Source organism: Pseudophryne corroboree, chromosome 6 (genome assembly GCF_028390025.1).
Source record: "Pseudophryne corroboree isolate aPseCor3 chromosome 6, aPseCor3.hap2, whole genome shotgun sequence".
In the NCBI taxonomy this organism is placed as follows: domain Eukaryota; kingdom Metazoa; phylum Chordata; class Amphibia; order Anura; family Myobatrachidae; genus Pseudophryne; species Pseudophryne corroboree.
The window spans coordinates 260,701,421-260,717,191 of NC_086449.1; the positions used below are offsets into that span (position 1 = coordinate 260,701,421).

At 47.0% G+C, this 15,771-nt stretch overlaps 1 protein-coding gene across 1 annotated transcript in view; it reads right to left on the reverse strand.

Annotated features, from left to right (window-relative positions):
- Window positions 1-15,771, reverse strand: part of ADAMTSL3 (ADAMTS like 3) — a 788,444-nt gene that overhangs the window by 119,549 nt on the left and 653,124 nt on the right. Inside the window, exon 16 of the mRNA XM_063925941.1 lies at window positions 864-1,153. Coding sequence (XP_063782011.1) covers window positions 864-1,153 — 290 coding nt within the window. The remainder of the gene's footprint in view (window positions 1-863; window positions 1,154-15,771) is intronic.

Below are 15,771 nucleotides of genomic sequence, written 5' to 3' on the forward strand. Positions count from 1 at the left end.
CTGGACGGGGCTGTGTCTCGGCAGCGCAACCAGCAATTACCCCCAGGAATTTAATTTTTACCCCATTTGGGGTCATTTGCCCCTGTTCCCTGACCACTGGTACATAGAATCTCTTGCAGCCAATCCTACAGATAAATCTCTCTTCCCATCTCTTTCAGGTCCATTCTCCTCCCCCTACTACTGTACATCACATACACCTGCTTTTATTAAAATACCATGACTGGTAAAAATAGGTCATCTCTACATCTGCTTGGTTAGCCAATAAAAAGCGGCCCTGTAATAAATTGGACAAGGTTTCAGCAGTACAATGAACAAAACGTACACTCATCATTTAAGTTTATGACTTGGCTATACAAGCATAGCCATATACTGTATGTAGATGTAAAGAGGACTGAAGAGGTGTTCAGCGTGGAGTTAGTTTTAGGATGGTTATAGTGAGCATACAGTGTGGTAAGCTGAAGCTCCCCATATGCAGGCAGAAACCAGCCAATCAGACGGAATCCTAAAACGAAGTCATACTGGAATAGATGCTAGATCTATGCCACTGGACCCAATACACAACCAGATTGAACAGATCTTGTTGTGTAGTACTCAATCCAAGCAACCAGATCACACTGAGTGCAGTTAATGAAAGACTTAACTGGCAGATTGCTGACACTGACCAGCCCTGATAATCAGACAGTCATCTGGTAGGTTGTAGGAAACAAACAAAACCAAATCCATATTTCTGTGTGTGTGTGTGTGTGTGTGTGTGTGTGTGTGTGTGTGTGTGTGTGTGTGTGTGTGTACATGGGCTACACAAGAATATAAATGACCAGAATGTTTTCCTCACTGTTCAGATACATAAAGGCAGTACACTGTACCTCCTGAACAAGAGCTAGAGCAGGATGTGAAGCCAATATATTCCCAGTCATACATCTCAGCTGAATCCTCCTCCTGTGGTGGAAGTTCTAATACTTGATCCACTGTATCCCCATGACATGGCAGAAGATGGCAAGTTCTTTCCATAATCGGTTTTTCCTCCTCACATTCCTCTTCTGGCAGTTCCAGCTCAGTCTGAGTAAATGTCAGCAGAATACGGCACTTGACTTCCCTCACCTGTACGCCTCGACCACAAGTGGCACTACAAGGTGACCAGGCTTCTGGGATAAACCTGTGTGGATGATTTATGGAACATCATACATAGTGGACACTACAATATATAATGTATTTTCAGTTGATGCATGTTGTATAAAGATATTATTGTAGTACAAAGTGATTACAGTGGATACTCTGCAACTTCTATGTGAATTTAACCAGCATTTATGGAGAGCGCCAGGAGGGCAACCCACAGCAAGAAGTGTATTCCTACAAAGCCAAAGTCAACTCAATCTAATAATTCAATAAAATCAGGAGCACAGGTTCAGAGAAGTGGTTCAATGAGCCTTGCACAATAAATTGCTAATGTGTGGTTCTCATGCAGCTGCTTATAGAGCCATGACAAGAACCTCATGTGCACTGTGCAGGCAACCAATTAAAAGCAGGAGGACATTGGACCATTCTGATGCAGATCTACACAGATGGAATGGGGTGCATTGGCTGCGGCTCATAGTGTAAAGGCTTTTTTGAGTCCTGCAACAACAGAATTATCCCAGGAATTGGACTTGTATGGTGGCATAAGAAAAATTACATCTACAGCAGAAAAGTGATGGCACCAATTTGGCAGGCGTGCAGAGAAAGTGGCCTTCATGATATATGAGACAACAGGGGTGGAGGGGGGTGTAATAGGGTATGAGAATCAGGAAGTAAGAGATTTTGTGAGAGTTCTGTTGTTTTTTTTTAAGTGGCAATCATGTACATGGCAAAACCAACTTGGTTTTGCCTTGTAAATGATTGCCACTTAATAAAAAAAAAAACAGGAGAACTCTCACAAAATCTCACTCTTCCTGATTGTCACACCCTATTACATTCCTCCCTGGTGACAAAAGCCTTGTCCAGCATTACACTGCATGCAATAGAAAACCAGTCTGCAACCTCCAGCCTCGTCCCAGTTGAGGTCAGCAGCCCCGGTGTTCAATACTTTGGTCAGTAAGTACTGTTCCAGTCTGATCACCTGGAGATCTCAAAAGTCATTAATAATTTGTACATCTCTATATCATTCAGTACAGAAATAAAAACAATAGAGAAGTAATACATAACATTGCTGAAACCTATGCTGTAAGAAAGAAGGCCCGGGGGGCAGCATTTAAAATCATGATGGGTTTCAACTGTCATCACATTCCACAACTGAAAACAAAAAAAAAGGTCAGGCTCACATTGTTCTTGGCTCAGATTTTTAAGCAAGTCATATTATATTCTGCCAGTAAAAGAAAAAAGCTCTTTGAATGTTGTACAGTAATATAAATGTAGGACACTAGCCGTGGTAGACCGCAAAGGCCAAGGTATTTATCTAGCACGAGGCTGGTTTGGCAATGCTCAGGTCTGTGCTTTGGAGTACAGCTGCACTTATTACTTTGCTGTTCATAGTCACAAAACAAGACTGGCTCTAGGTATGTACACTGCATCTGTGCTCGGAAATAACAGCATAAGGATCATTAACTTCAACGTCTGACAAACGTAATGCTCCAAATGCGGCTACTTTATCAGCATTGTCATTGGTTGAGGACGGGCAGGCAGCACATTATTAGCTCTTAAATTAACAAAAACAGACGACTAATGGATACATATTAAAAGATGAATGATGCAGAAGCGGTGCTGTCATTTATGTCCTTCTCCAGAAAACCACTGGATTTAAAGGAAAAAGTCACAGAAGAATACATGTCATGTATATATATATATATATATATATATATATATATACACATACAGTTCTTATCACTCTTTCAGGTGTATTTCGTTTGCAAATTTCCTCCTGTAACTGTTACGAATTATAGTGTTTGCTATTGTGTTTTTCACAACATAAATAAGTTGTTTTCTTTGCCCTTGGATAAAACACAAAACTGCTCTGTTGGTGATGATCAGACATTTCTAAGGGTGTGATTGACTTGTGTCTCTATGGCAAAATGATTCTTCATTGTATCGCACATGTCGCAGCAGTAACTTCAGCCCTTCGAAATGCAGCTGTTTTTTCCCTTGCCTGCTGGAAACCCTCCCTCCCCTTTTTTGATGTTGTAATTGTTTTTTTGGCAGCTGTAAGATTGGCTGTTTAGTTGTCATTTATTTCTTAATTGCATTGGTGTATCTATAAGGGGTGCAGGGTCCAGTGGAGCCACACCTCCTGCACCCATATAATTATACTTATCTCTCCAGAGTCCTGTGTCGGCACTGCAACAGGAGCAGAAATCACAGGATATATGACCGCAAAATATATTTCCCCAGTGATATGTGCATGTGCAGTATAGCAGTCACTGGGAACATAGTTCAGGCACCATGAGCAGAGCCGGCCCTAACCAATATGATGCCCTAGGCAAGATTTTGGCTGGTGCCCCCTAGCACCACCGCTGGCTCTGCTTCTGACCTTGCACCTCTTTCCCAGCACCATCACCCCTCACCCATAGCAGTCCCTATTTTGGTGTTTTCACCCCCTATATTTTAAACTGGAACAGTTTGCACATTTGGCGCACAGCCCAAAAAGGTGTGTGTTTTTGCTGGCAAGGGGCATGGCCACACAATAGTAACCCCAATTCCCATTACGCCACACAGTACTGCAACTTTATTCACATTTGATCATGCGATAGTGTCCATAATTCATATTACATCCCACAGTAGTATTACTTTACCTTATAAACATTACTCCTCACAGTAGAGCCCCTTATTCACATTATATCACACTGAATTGCTCCTTATTCACATTACACCACACTCTATTGCTCTTTATTCATATTAGACGACACAGCAGTGCCCTTTCTATACGCAATGCCACATAGTAGAGCACCTTATACACATAATGCCACACATTAGTAATGCATTTATACACATAATTCCACACAGTAATGCCCCTTACACATTATTAATGTCCTTATAAACATAATGCGCCTTACACATTATGACAACCTTTATTAATGCCCTTTTACACATAATGTCCCTTACACATATGCCGCACATTATTAATGCCCTTATACACATAATGACACACATAGTGCCCCTTACACATATACCGCACATTATTAATGCATTTATACACGACAGGCATAATGCCCCTTACACATATGCCGAACACTACTGCACAACCAACCCACCCGCACACAGAACTCACATAGCTGCAAACACTGTGACCTCTGCCTCTGCTTGGATACAGATGTGTATATTTTGCCTCAATACACCATGCAGAAGGAGATGCCTGGCGTGAGTCAGCTGGCAACTCTGCTAATGTTGGGCACCTCTTTTGATGAAAATGCGTCTTCTTTACATTACTCTGTGGCTAGAATGCACAAGCAGCTTCTGCTGATTAAAATGATTTGTGGCATGCCTGTATTCTGTGTGATACTGTGACTGCATCTGCATACGAACTACTATGTTACAGTGATTTCCAGGAATACACTGTAATGTAGCATTTCGTATGCAGATACAGCTGCAGTCACACACAGAATATAGGCATGCTGCATATCATTTTAATCATCAGAAGCTGCTTGTGCCCCTAGGCATACCAAATGCCCTAGGCATTTGCCTAGTATGCCTATGCCTAGGGCCGGCTCTGCTTAGATGGATTAGTACCATGGGGTATAGATCTGGTGCATTGGAGCCTTAGTAAGGCAGAATGTGGTAGAGAAGAAATGTTTAAGAAATGTTCAGTGTGTGCTGGCTCCTCCCCTCTATGCCCCTCCACCAGACTCAGTTTAGAAAAATGTTCCCAAGGAGCCGGATGCATTCTCTGGAGCTCCAGAGAGTTTTCTTCAGAAATTTATTTTAGTTTATTATTTTCAGGCAGCACTGGCTGGCACCAGTCTGCCTGTGTCATGGGACTTAGGGGGGGGACGACACCGAACCAACCTCCTATAGGGTTAATGGTTTGTATCCCCGCTAACAGGACATTAGCTCCTGAGGCACTGTTCCACATGACCCCAAGGTGTGCACAAACGTCAGCAGCATGCCGCCACCCCTAACAGATGCCGAAAAAGACGCGGTGAGGCGAGTACTAGAACCGGGGTCCTGGTTAGGGGGTCCACGGTGACAATGGCGGCACAAGGGTGCGGCGGGCACCAAGCTGCGGTGCCCGCTGTGGACACCCACACAGGCGCTGAAGTAAAGGGGTTTTAAACTCCATTTTTCACTGTATATGTTTGCAATAAAGCCAGTATAATCATATAAGGACCACGCACCATTCAGGGGGCGGGGCTTCCCGGAGAGCAGGGCTTCCCGGAGAGCGAGACCAGCGGCTCAAAGGCGCCATTTACAGCTGCTACTGACTCCAGGCTGCATGCAAGCGCTGCTCCTCCACAGACCCTGCTGAATCACCAATTGTACTGGTACAAGGGGGTGTTATAGAAAGGGGGGAGCATATAGCTGGCTCTACCACATTCTGCCTTACTAAGGCTCTGAATTATACCCAGCAGAGCACTGAGCACCCCACAGAGCAGAGGTATTGTGTGCTGGTCTCATTCCTCTCTGTGTCACTCCATTAGGGTGTCTGGGGTTTACTGGGTTTTTTCACCGTCCTGTGTTTCTCACAAAACTGTGTGTATTTCTGCTGAATCAGAGGGGGTCATTCCGAGTTGTTCGCTCGTTATATTTTTCTCGCAACGGAGCGATTAGTCGCTAATGCGCATGCGCAATGTCCGCAGTGCGACTGCGCCAATTAATTTTGCTATGCAGTTAGGTATTTTACTCACGGCATTACAAGGTTTTTTCTTCGTTCTGGTGATCGTAATGTGATTGACAGGAAGTGGGTGTTTCTGGGCGGAAACTGGACGTTTTATGGGTGTGTACGAAAAAACGCTACAGTTTCTGAGAAAAACGCGGGAGAGGCTGGAGAAACGGAGGAGTGTCTGGCCGAACGCTGGGAGTGTTTGTGACGTCAAACCAGGAACGAAACTGACTGAACTGATCGCAGTTGCTGAGTAAGTGTGGAGCTACTCAGAAACTGCTAAGAAGTGTCTATTCGCAATTCTGCTAATCTTTCGTTCGCAATTTTGATAAGCTAAGATTCACTCCCAGTAGGCGGCGGCTTAGCGTGTGCAAAGCTGCTAAAAGCAGCTTGCGAGCAAACAACTCGGAATGAGGGCCAGAATGTCTGGCAAAAAGGCTGTGTGTCCCTCATGCAACACAAAGTTTTCCCCTTCACCGGGGGATCTCTCCTTTGTACTAGGGAGGCCAATCCCGGGATCGGGATCGGCGGGATCCCGGGATTTGGGCCCAAAAATGCCGGGATTTGAATCCCGGGATTGGAGCATCCAATCCCGGGATTCACGGGATTATACTGCGCATGCGCGGCGGTGGGAGGGTGGGCATAAGTAATACTACTTACTAATATTAGGCGGGCGGCAGCCATGAACAAGTTGAACGCGGCAGCACTTCAAATGTAGCGCCGGCCGCCAGCCAATCAGAGCTGGCGGACCGGCAGCCAATCAGGGAAGCTGCAGCGGCAGCCAATCAGGTGCGACTGCTGCGGCCGCTTCCCTGATTGGCTGCCGGTCCGCCAGCTCTGGTTGGCTGGCGGCCGGCGCTTCATTTGAAATGCCGCCGCGTTCAGTGTGTTCATGGTTGCCACCCGCCTAATAGTAAGTACTATTACTTACACCCACCCTCTCTCCTTCCGTGCAGTCAGTGGTGCTCCCTACAGCCTTCCTCCCTCCCGCGCCGCTACCAACCCTCCCTGCCGCGACCTACATCCTCCCTCCTGAGTCCTGCACCGCTACCTACACTCTTCCTTCCTCCCGCACCGCTACCTACACCCTCCCTACCTCCCGCACCGCTACCTACATCCTCCCTACCTCCCGCACCGCTACCTACACCCTCCCTACCTCCCGCACCGCTAACTAAACACTCCCTACCTACCGCTACCTACACCCTCCCTACCTCCCGCACCGCTACCTACACACTCCCTACCTCCCGCACCGCTACCTACACACTCCCTACCTCCCGCACCGCTACCTACACACTCCCTACCTCCCGCACCGCTACCTACACACTCCCTACCTCCCGCACCGCTACCTACACCCTCCCTCCAGCGCTGCTCCCTACAACTTTCACTGATCCCTACTGCAATCCCGGGATCCCGGGAATCCCGGGATTGACCGTTTTTCAATCCCGAATCCCGGGATTGAAAAAACGGTCCGGGATTGGCCTCCCTACTTTGTACACAGTGTTTTCTACCCTCACAGGGTAGTAGTGTTCAGTAGCCAGAGTGGTTAGAATCATTCAAAGGAATAATTACTAATATTAATACAGAGTTGGCTACTGCCAGACAAGAAAGGCAGACCCTTAAGAAATCCGTGGATGATTTTTTAATCAGGGCTGCTGACCACAGGCAGGCTCCTCAGCCCTCCCTGATGGTCTCTCATAAATGCACACTCCCACATGTACTCCAATCTGACTCTGATAATGACATGCCAGATTTGGTTGAAGGTGAGGTAGACATTGTGGGGGACAATACTCTGTCTCAAGGTGTGGATACCCTAATTTATTCTATTAGAGAAGTCCTCAACATACCAGATAAGGAGACTGAACCTGAGGAAGAGCTGTTTTTTAACATAAAACCAAAATCTTCTGCCACCTTCCCTGCCTCCTCACTCTTTAAAGAAGCGTGACTCAATCCTGACAAAAAAAAATGTAAAACCCCTAAACGGTTGCTAAATTCTTTCCCTTTCCCACCTGAGGTTAGGAAGTTATGGGAGAACCCCCCATGTGTGGATACCTCAGTGTCCAGGCTGTCTTGTAAGATTGTGCTACCTGTACCTGGTGCTATCTCTCTCTCAGACCCTGCTGACCGTAAAATTGAGACTACACTCAAATCAATTTATACCTCAGTGGGTGTAGCACAGAGGCCCACCATTGCTTGCTGTTGGATTACAAGAGCCATGGTAAAATGGTTGGATAATATGATACAGGGGTTTGACATGCTACCTCAGGACGAAATCCTGACTCTATTGCATCATATCCAGGATGCTGCAAATTTAATTTGTGAGGTGATCAAAGAAATAGGCCTCATTAATGCCCATGCCACAGCAATGGCGGTCTCAGCTCGTAGGGCTCTGTGGCTGCGACAATGGAAAGTGGATGCTGATTCCAAGAAAGGAATGGAAAATTTTCTTTTTACACAGGATGCCTTGTTTGGGGAAGAACTGAACAAGTGTATCTCTCAAGCAACGGTGGGTAAGTCTATCTATTTTCCGTCTGCTGCGCCTCCGGCTAGATGTCCCTATCCTGGGCCCTCTCTGCAGTCCTTTCGTATGGTCAGATTTAGAGGCAGGCCCAGAGGTGCCTCCAATGCAGCTAGAGGAAATAGAGGTAAGTCCCGTAAACCAGTGGCTGCCGGTTCTCTGGACCAGGCCTCCAGATCTTCCTCCACTAAGCCCTCCGCGTGACCGTTGGCCCCAGCTGCAGGGGGAATTTTAGGTGGGTGCTTGACTTCCACACTTCGCCCATGTGTGGGCGAAATCCTGCCGGGACCCGTGAATGAGGGACCTCATATTCCAGGGTTATCGGTTGGAATTTCAAGCACCCCCTCCTCTCAGATTCTTCAAGTCAAGCTTACCAGCTTCACCTGTAACAAGAGTTAATTTGCAGGACGCCATTCAAAAACTACAGTACTACAGACAAAGGTTATTGTTCCAGTACCTCCTCTGTTACACAACAGGGGATTTTAATCAAGTCTGTTTGTGGTACCGAATCCAGACGATTCGGTGCAGCCGATTTTGAACCTCAAATCTCTGAACCCGTATCTTCGGGTGTTAAAGTTCAAGATGGAATCTCTAAGGGCAGTGGTCTCTGGTCTGGAAGAAGGGGAATTCCTGGTATACCTGGATATCAAGGATGCCTATCTACACATCCTGATATGGCCCCCTCATCAGGCTTGTCTCAGATTCGCTGTTCTGGACCACCATTTCCAGTTTCAGATCTTACCCTTTGGTCTCTACACATTCCCAAGGATATTCACAAAAGTCATGGCGGAGATGATGATGCAACTCCGCATAATGGGAGTCAACATAGTTCCTTACTTGAACGATCTCCTGATAAAGGCGGTGTCCAGGGAGAGTCTGCTGAACAGCATCATCTTGGCTACTCGCCTTCTTATAGATCATGGTTGGATCCTAAATTTCCAGAAATCTCACCTGGAACTGTCTCAAAGGATTCAGTTCCTGGGATTGATACTGGACACGGTGTCTCTGTTCACCTTTGCATCCGCCTACTGGGAAAGATGGTGGCCTCCTACGAGGCAATCCAGTAGAGCAGGTTCCATGACCGTCTGTTCCAGCTGGATCTGCTAGACAAGTGGTCAGGGTCTCACCTGCACATGTACCAGAGTATAGCTCTGTCGCCAAGAGCATGGATCTCCCTGTAATGGTGGCTACAAGTCTCTCACCTTGTGGAGTGCCAGAGTTACGGTACCCAGTCTTGGACTCTGCTGACAACGGATGCCAGCCTCCGGGGCCGGGAGGCAGTGACCCAAGGGGCTCAGTTCCAGGGAAAGTGGTCGAGTCAGGAATCTTCGCTCCCGATAAATGTTTTGGAACTCAGGGCAATTTACAATGCTCTTCTGCAGGCCTCTTATCCTCTACAATATCAGACCATACAAGTAGAGTTGGACAATGCCACGGCGGTGGCGTACAGCAGGATCGCAATGCGAGAGGTGTCACGGATACTCCTCTGGGCTACAGCCAACACAAGGGCCATCTCAGCCATATTCATCCCAGGCGTGGACAACTGGGAAGTGGACTTCCTCAGCAGGCACAACCTCCATTGGGGGGAATGGGGCCTTTACCCTCTGGTGTTTCAGCAACTGGTTCACTGGTGGGCCTGTCCACAGATAGACCTGATGGCTTCTCGTGTCAACAAGAAGCTGTGTCGTTACTGTTCCAGGATGAGGGATCTGCAGGCTGCAGCGGTGGATGCTCTGACATCACTGTGGACTTACCAGTTCATATACCTGTTTCCCCCAATACCACTCATCCCCAGAGTTCTAAAAAGACTCAAAAGGGAAAACGTTCAGGCAATTCTAATTGCCCCGGATTGGCCTCGACTGACCCGGTATGTGGACCTTCTGACCATGTCTCTAGAGGAACCCTGGCCTCTACCGCTTCTCAAGGACCTTCTTCGACAAGGCCCATTCGTCTATCCAGACTTATTGCGGCTTCATTTTATGGCTTGGAGGCTGAAAGGGAGATTCTAGCCAGGAAAGGGCTTCCCTCCAGGTTTATCACGACTATGGTCCAAGCCAGGAAGGTGGTCACGTCTAAGCACTACCACCGAATCTGGAAGAAATATGTTTTGTGGTGTGAGGGTAGAAAATATTCTACTGTGGATTTTCAACTTGCCCGTTTTCTGCTCTTCCTGCAAGCAGGTGTGGCTATAGGTCTAAGATTGGGCTCCTTTAACCACTTGCCTGGCATGGTCGCATCAGATGCGACCATGCCTGCAAGTGCTCTATCTGACCTGGTCGCACAGGATGCGACCAGTCAGAGAGTGTTAGCAGCGGCAGGGAAGATAAACTTCCCTCCGCTGCTGCTGTTAGAGGGACCGGAAGGTCCCTCTGCCTCCCTGCACTCTCCCCCTGTGTCTGCCATGCTGCCGATCACTGCTGATCGGTCAGCACAGCAGGATCCCCCCCTCCAGCAGCTGCAGACAATGGCAGCTGCTGGGGAGAGTAAATGAACCCTGCCAAGCCACACCCAGACCCCCCGCCCCCACACCCCCTGTATACCTGCAGGCTGTCCGGCTTTCAAAATGAAAGCCGCGATGGTCGCGATGTTCCCGATGTTTCGATGAGCACAATGTTGCCGATCGATGTTTCGATGTTTGGCAAAATATTTAAAAAATATATTTTTTTTTTCCTTTTTTTTTTACTAAAATCATTTGGGATAGGGTTAAAGTCATGTTCTTCACCTAATTCACTCATAAAAAAACCCGACAACTTCGGAGCGGTTTTCGGCGAAATAAATTGTAAGTTAAGTGGTTAAGGTTCAGATTTCGTCCCTCTCCATATTCTTCCAGAAGCAATTGGCTGTAATTCCGGAAGTGCTGACATTCCTGAAGGGTGTCCTCACATTCAACCACCCTTTGTCCCTCCCACGGCTCCGTGGGATCTCAATGTGGTCTTGACTTTTCTACAATCGGACTGGTTTGAACCTTTACACAGGATGAAATTGAAATATCTTACTTGGAAGACTGTCATGTTACTGGCTTTGGCCTCTGTGATGCGCGTGTCAGAATTGGGGACCTTATCCTGTAAGAGCCCTCATTTGATTTTTCACGAGGATAGGGCGGAGCTCAGGACTCGCCCACAGTTTTTGCCAAAAGTGGTATCGGCTTTTCACATTAACCGATAGTGGTTCCGGTTCTGTCTTACATATCGGTTACTCCAAAGTCCTTGGACGTGGTTCGGGCTTTGAGGATTTACGTCAAGAGGACAGCTCATCACAGGAAGTCTGATTAGCTTTTTGCCCTTCATGACGCTACCAAAATTGGATGTCCCACTTCTAAGCAGTCCATTACGCGATGGCTCAGATTGACCATTCAACAGGCCTACTTTTCTGTGGCATTGCCACTGCTGAGTTCTATTCAGGCCCATTCCACTAGGTCGGTGGGTTCTTCCTGGGCGGCTGCCTGTGGCGTCTTGGCCTTACAGTTGTGCCGAGCGGCTACTTGGTCAAGTTCAAACACGTTTGTGAAGTTCTATAAGTACGATACTTTGGCCGGTGAAGACCTTCAGTTTGGTCAGGCAGTTTTGCAGGGGTCTCAGCACTCTCCCACCCATTCTGGGACCTTTGGGAATTCCCCATGGTACTAATACATCCCAGTATCCCCTAGGACGTTAGAGAAAATAGGAATTTAATACCTACCGGTAATTCCTTTTCTCGCAGTCCGTAGGGGACACTGGGTGCCCGCCTCAGTGCTTCGTGTTTCCTGCTTAACTGGTTGTAAGTTCTTGGTTGAGTCTGCTGTTGCTGTCCCTATTACTGTTTGACTTAGCGTTGCTATCCTTTTGGTTTGGTTAGCGTGGCTATCCTTTGTTATGGTTAGTGCGGCTATCCTTTCCTGTTGTTGTGTGTTGGTTCGTTACCTCACCGCTATAGTTCTATGCTTTCATACCTCCCAACAGGAGGGACAGAATGCTCTGCTCCTGGACTTCCCTCTTAATGTATGATTGCTATCACCTGTGTTGAAACTCCTTTTTTTATCCATTAACCTGTTCAACACAGGTGCTGGCAATCATAAATTCAGAGAAAAATCCAGAAACAGAGCATTTTGTCCCTCCTGAAGAGGGTCATGTTGGGAGGTATGTGTTTTCCTTCTCTCAAAGTATGTTCGTCTCCTCGGGCACAGTTTTCCTAGACTGAGTCTGGTGGAGGGGCATAGAGGGGAGGAGCCAGCACACACTGAACATTTCTTAAAGTGCCAGGCTCCAATGGACCCGATCCATACCCCATGGTACTAATCCATCCCGGTATCCCCTATGGACTACGAGAAAAGGAATTACCAGCAGGTATTAAATTTCTATTTTCAGCCAACTCCTGTTGTCATGTGTTTTATTTATTAGGTAAGTATACTGTATATTTTTAAGGGGTATAACTGAGTTTATCAGGAATTTGGAATTATCCAGCTCTGGCTCAGGTTCAGTAACTAAGTTTGGGTTGTTCACTCAGATGTATGACCAAAGGAAAATATGGACATGAATGCCAAACACTTAGGGCCCAATTTAAGAACGAGGCATAAACCCTTTATCATTCATTAAAGAGATTATGTCCTTCTGTCAGTATTCAACAAACAGCTGTAAACTGACAGTTTGTCCCTGTATCGTTTATGCCATCAATAGATAGCGAGAGCGATGCGGCCCGCATTGCAGCCAATGATGACTCAGAGCGCAGCCTTTGGCTTCAGCAAAGCCTTCCAGCCACTGTCGGGTCCACGCTATGTGATAGAGTCATGCACATGCATGGACTGGTTGCCATGAGCGCCATGACTCAGCAGCCTGTCGCTGGAAGTGGTAGGCTCGAGGAAAATGCAGTCGGACCTCGCCACACAGTTAGGCAATGTTAAATATGAATGGCATATTCATTAGTATACCTGCGATTCTAAACAAAATATACTAATGGTATTAAGACACGTTGCTAAATGGAGCCCTTAGATATGTATATTATCTTCCCAGTACAATACGCAGAATTTACAAAAACACGCATGAAAATAGGATTTTAATTACCTACCGGTAAATCCTTTTCTCGTAGTCGATACTGGGGTCCATTTAGTACCATGGGGTATAGACGGGTCCACTAGGAGCCATGGGCACTTTAAGAATTTTATAGTGTGGGCTGGCTCCTCCCTCTATGCCCCTCCTACCAGACTCAGTCTAGGAAACGGACATACTTCGAGAGAAGGATAGATAAGGATAGTGGTGAGATTCCGAACCAGCACACACAACAAGAGGAAAGCCAAGCTAACCAAACTTGAAACAGGAACAGCAACAGCTGAACCAAACAACAATACTTAATCAAGTAACAGTGCAGGAAGTACGAAGCACCGGGCGGGCGCCCAGTATCCTCTACGGACTACGAGAAAAGGATTTACCGGTAGGTAATTAAAATCCTATTTTCTCTTATGTCCTAGAGGATACTGGGGTCCATTTAGTACCATGGGGATGTACCAAAGCTCCCAAACTGGGTGGGAGAGTGCTGAGGTTCCTACAGAACTGATTGACCAAACTGAAGGTAATCAGAGGCCAAAATATCGAACTTGTAGAACTTAGCAAACATGTTCGAACCTGACCAAGTAGCTGCACGGCAGAGCTGTAAAGCCGAGACACCCCGGGCAGCCACCCAGGAAGAACCCACCGACCTAGTAGAGTGGACCTGTACAGATTTTGGACACTGTAAACTTGCCGTGGTATACGCATGCTGGATAGTAAGTCTGATCCAGCGTGCATTAGTCTGCTTTGAAGCAGGACACTTAATCTTATTGGGATCATAAAGAACAAACAGCGAGTCCGTCTTTCTGTGACGAGCTGTTCTTTTCACATACACCTTCAAAGCCCTCACAACACCCAAAGACTTTGAAGCAGCAGAGGTGTCGGTGACAACCGGAACCACAATAGGCTGGTTGATGTGAAATGCAGACACCACTTTAGGAAGAAATTGCTGACGAGTTCTGAGTTCAGCTCTGTCCTCATGGAAAATTAAATAGGGACTTTTGTGAGACAAAGCCCCCAGCTCTGACACACGTCTTGCTGAAGCCAAGGCCAACAGTGTGACGGTCTTCCACGTAAGATATTTTACGTCCACCTCCTGAAAAGGCTCAAACCAGTCCGATTGGAGGAACTGCAGCACCACATTGAGATCCCAAGGTGCAGTAGGAGGCACAAAGGGAGGTTGGATGTGCAGAACGCCTTTCAAGAACGTCTGGACTTCAGGGAGAGAAGCCAATTGTTTCTGAAAGAAATTGGACAAGGACGAAATCTGGACTTCTATGGAGCCCAGATGCAGGCCCACATCCACGCCTGCCTGCAGAAATAGCAGGAAACGTCCCAGGTGAAATTTCACCGCAAAATAATTTCTGCTCTCACATCAAGAGACATATTTCTTCCAAATACGATGGTAATGCTTAGACGTAACTCCCTTCCTGGCTTGGATCATAGTCGGAATAACCTTGTTAGGGATCCCCCTGCTGGCTAGAATCAGCCGTTCAACTTCCATGCCGTCAAACGTAGCTGCGGTAAGTCCTGATAGACGAACGGGCCCTGTTGCAGAAGATCCTCGCAAAGAGGTAGAGGCCACGGATCTTTGAGGAGCATCTCCAGAAGGTCCGCGTACCAGGCCCTTCTTGTCCAGTCCGGAGCAATGAGTATTATTTGAAGCTTTTCCCTTTTTATTTGTTTTAGAATTCTTGGGATCAGAGGAAGTGGATGAAACACGTACAGCATCTGATAGACCCATGGAGTTGTCAGGGCATCTATCGCCACCGCCTGTGGGTCTCTCGACCAGGAACAATACCGCCTGAGCTTCTTGTTGAGACGAGAGGCCATTATGTCAATTTGTGGCAATCCCCATCGACTTGTCAAGCACCTGAACACTTCCAGGTGAAGGCCCCACCTGCCCGGGTGCAGGTCATGTCTGCTGAGTGTCAAAGTCAGAAAAATATCATGATGCACACTACCATATTTGCACCTCATGCGTGTCCCCGCTGCGCGTGCCCACGCTCTCCCGTGCGTACGCATACCCGCTGGTGCGTGCACCCGCAGGCGCACGGTATGCGCATTTACGGTAGATTTTGTGTGCGTCTAGCGGGCGACTCGATCGTTACATATTTTAACCATATAATGTATTTTGTAGATTATGGTCCCTTTGATAGAATCTGAAAGTTTAGTTAATGTAGCATGTTCATGAACAAAGAGATCCCTCTTTGTTTGATACGAAGGGTCAGACAAGGGTTATACAGTGGTGTTTAGTATCCATCGGAAGAGTATTTAATTAGCAATATTCTGGTGTTGGTTTGAAGCGGATTACTCGCTCGTGCGAATAGTTATGGACATAAGAAGTTTATGGACATTCACTATTATTTGCACTTTATTATCCATGCGGCGGGAAACCTAGTTTCCCACCCACCTGAGCAGTTGGAAATAGTCACAGCCCACCTGTATGAATCAAC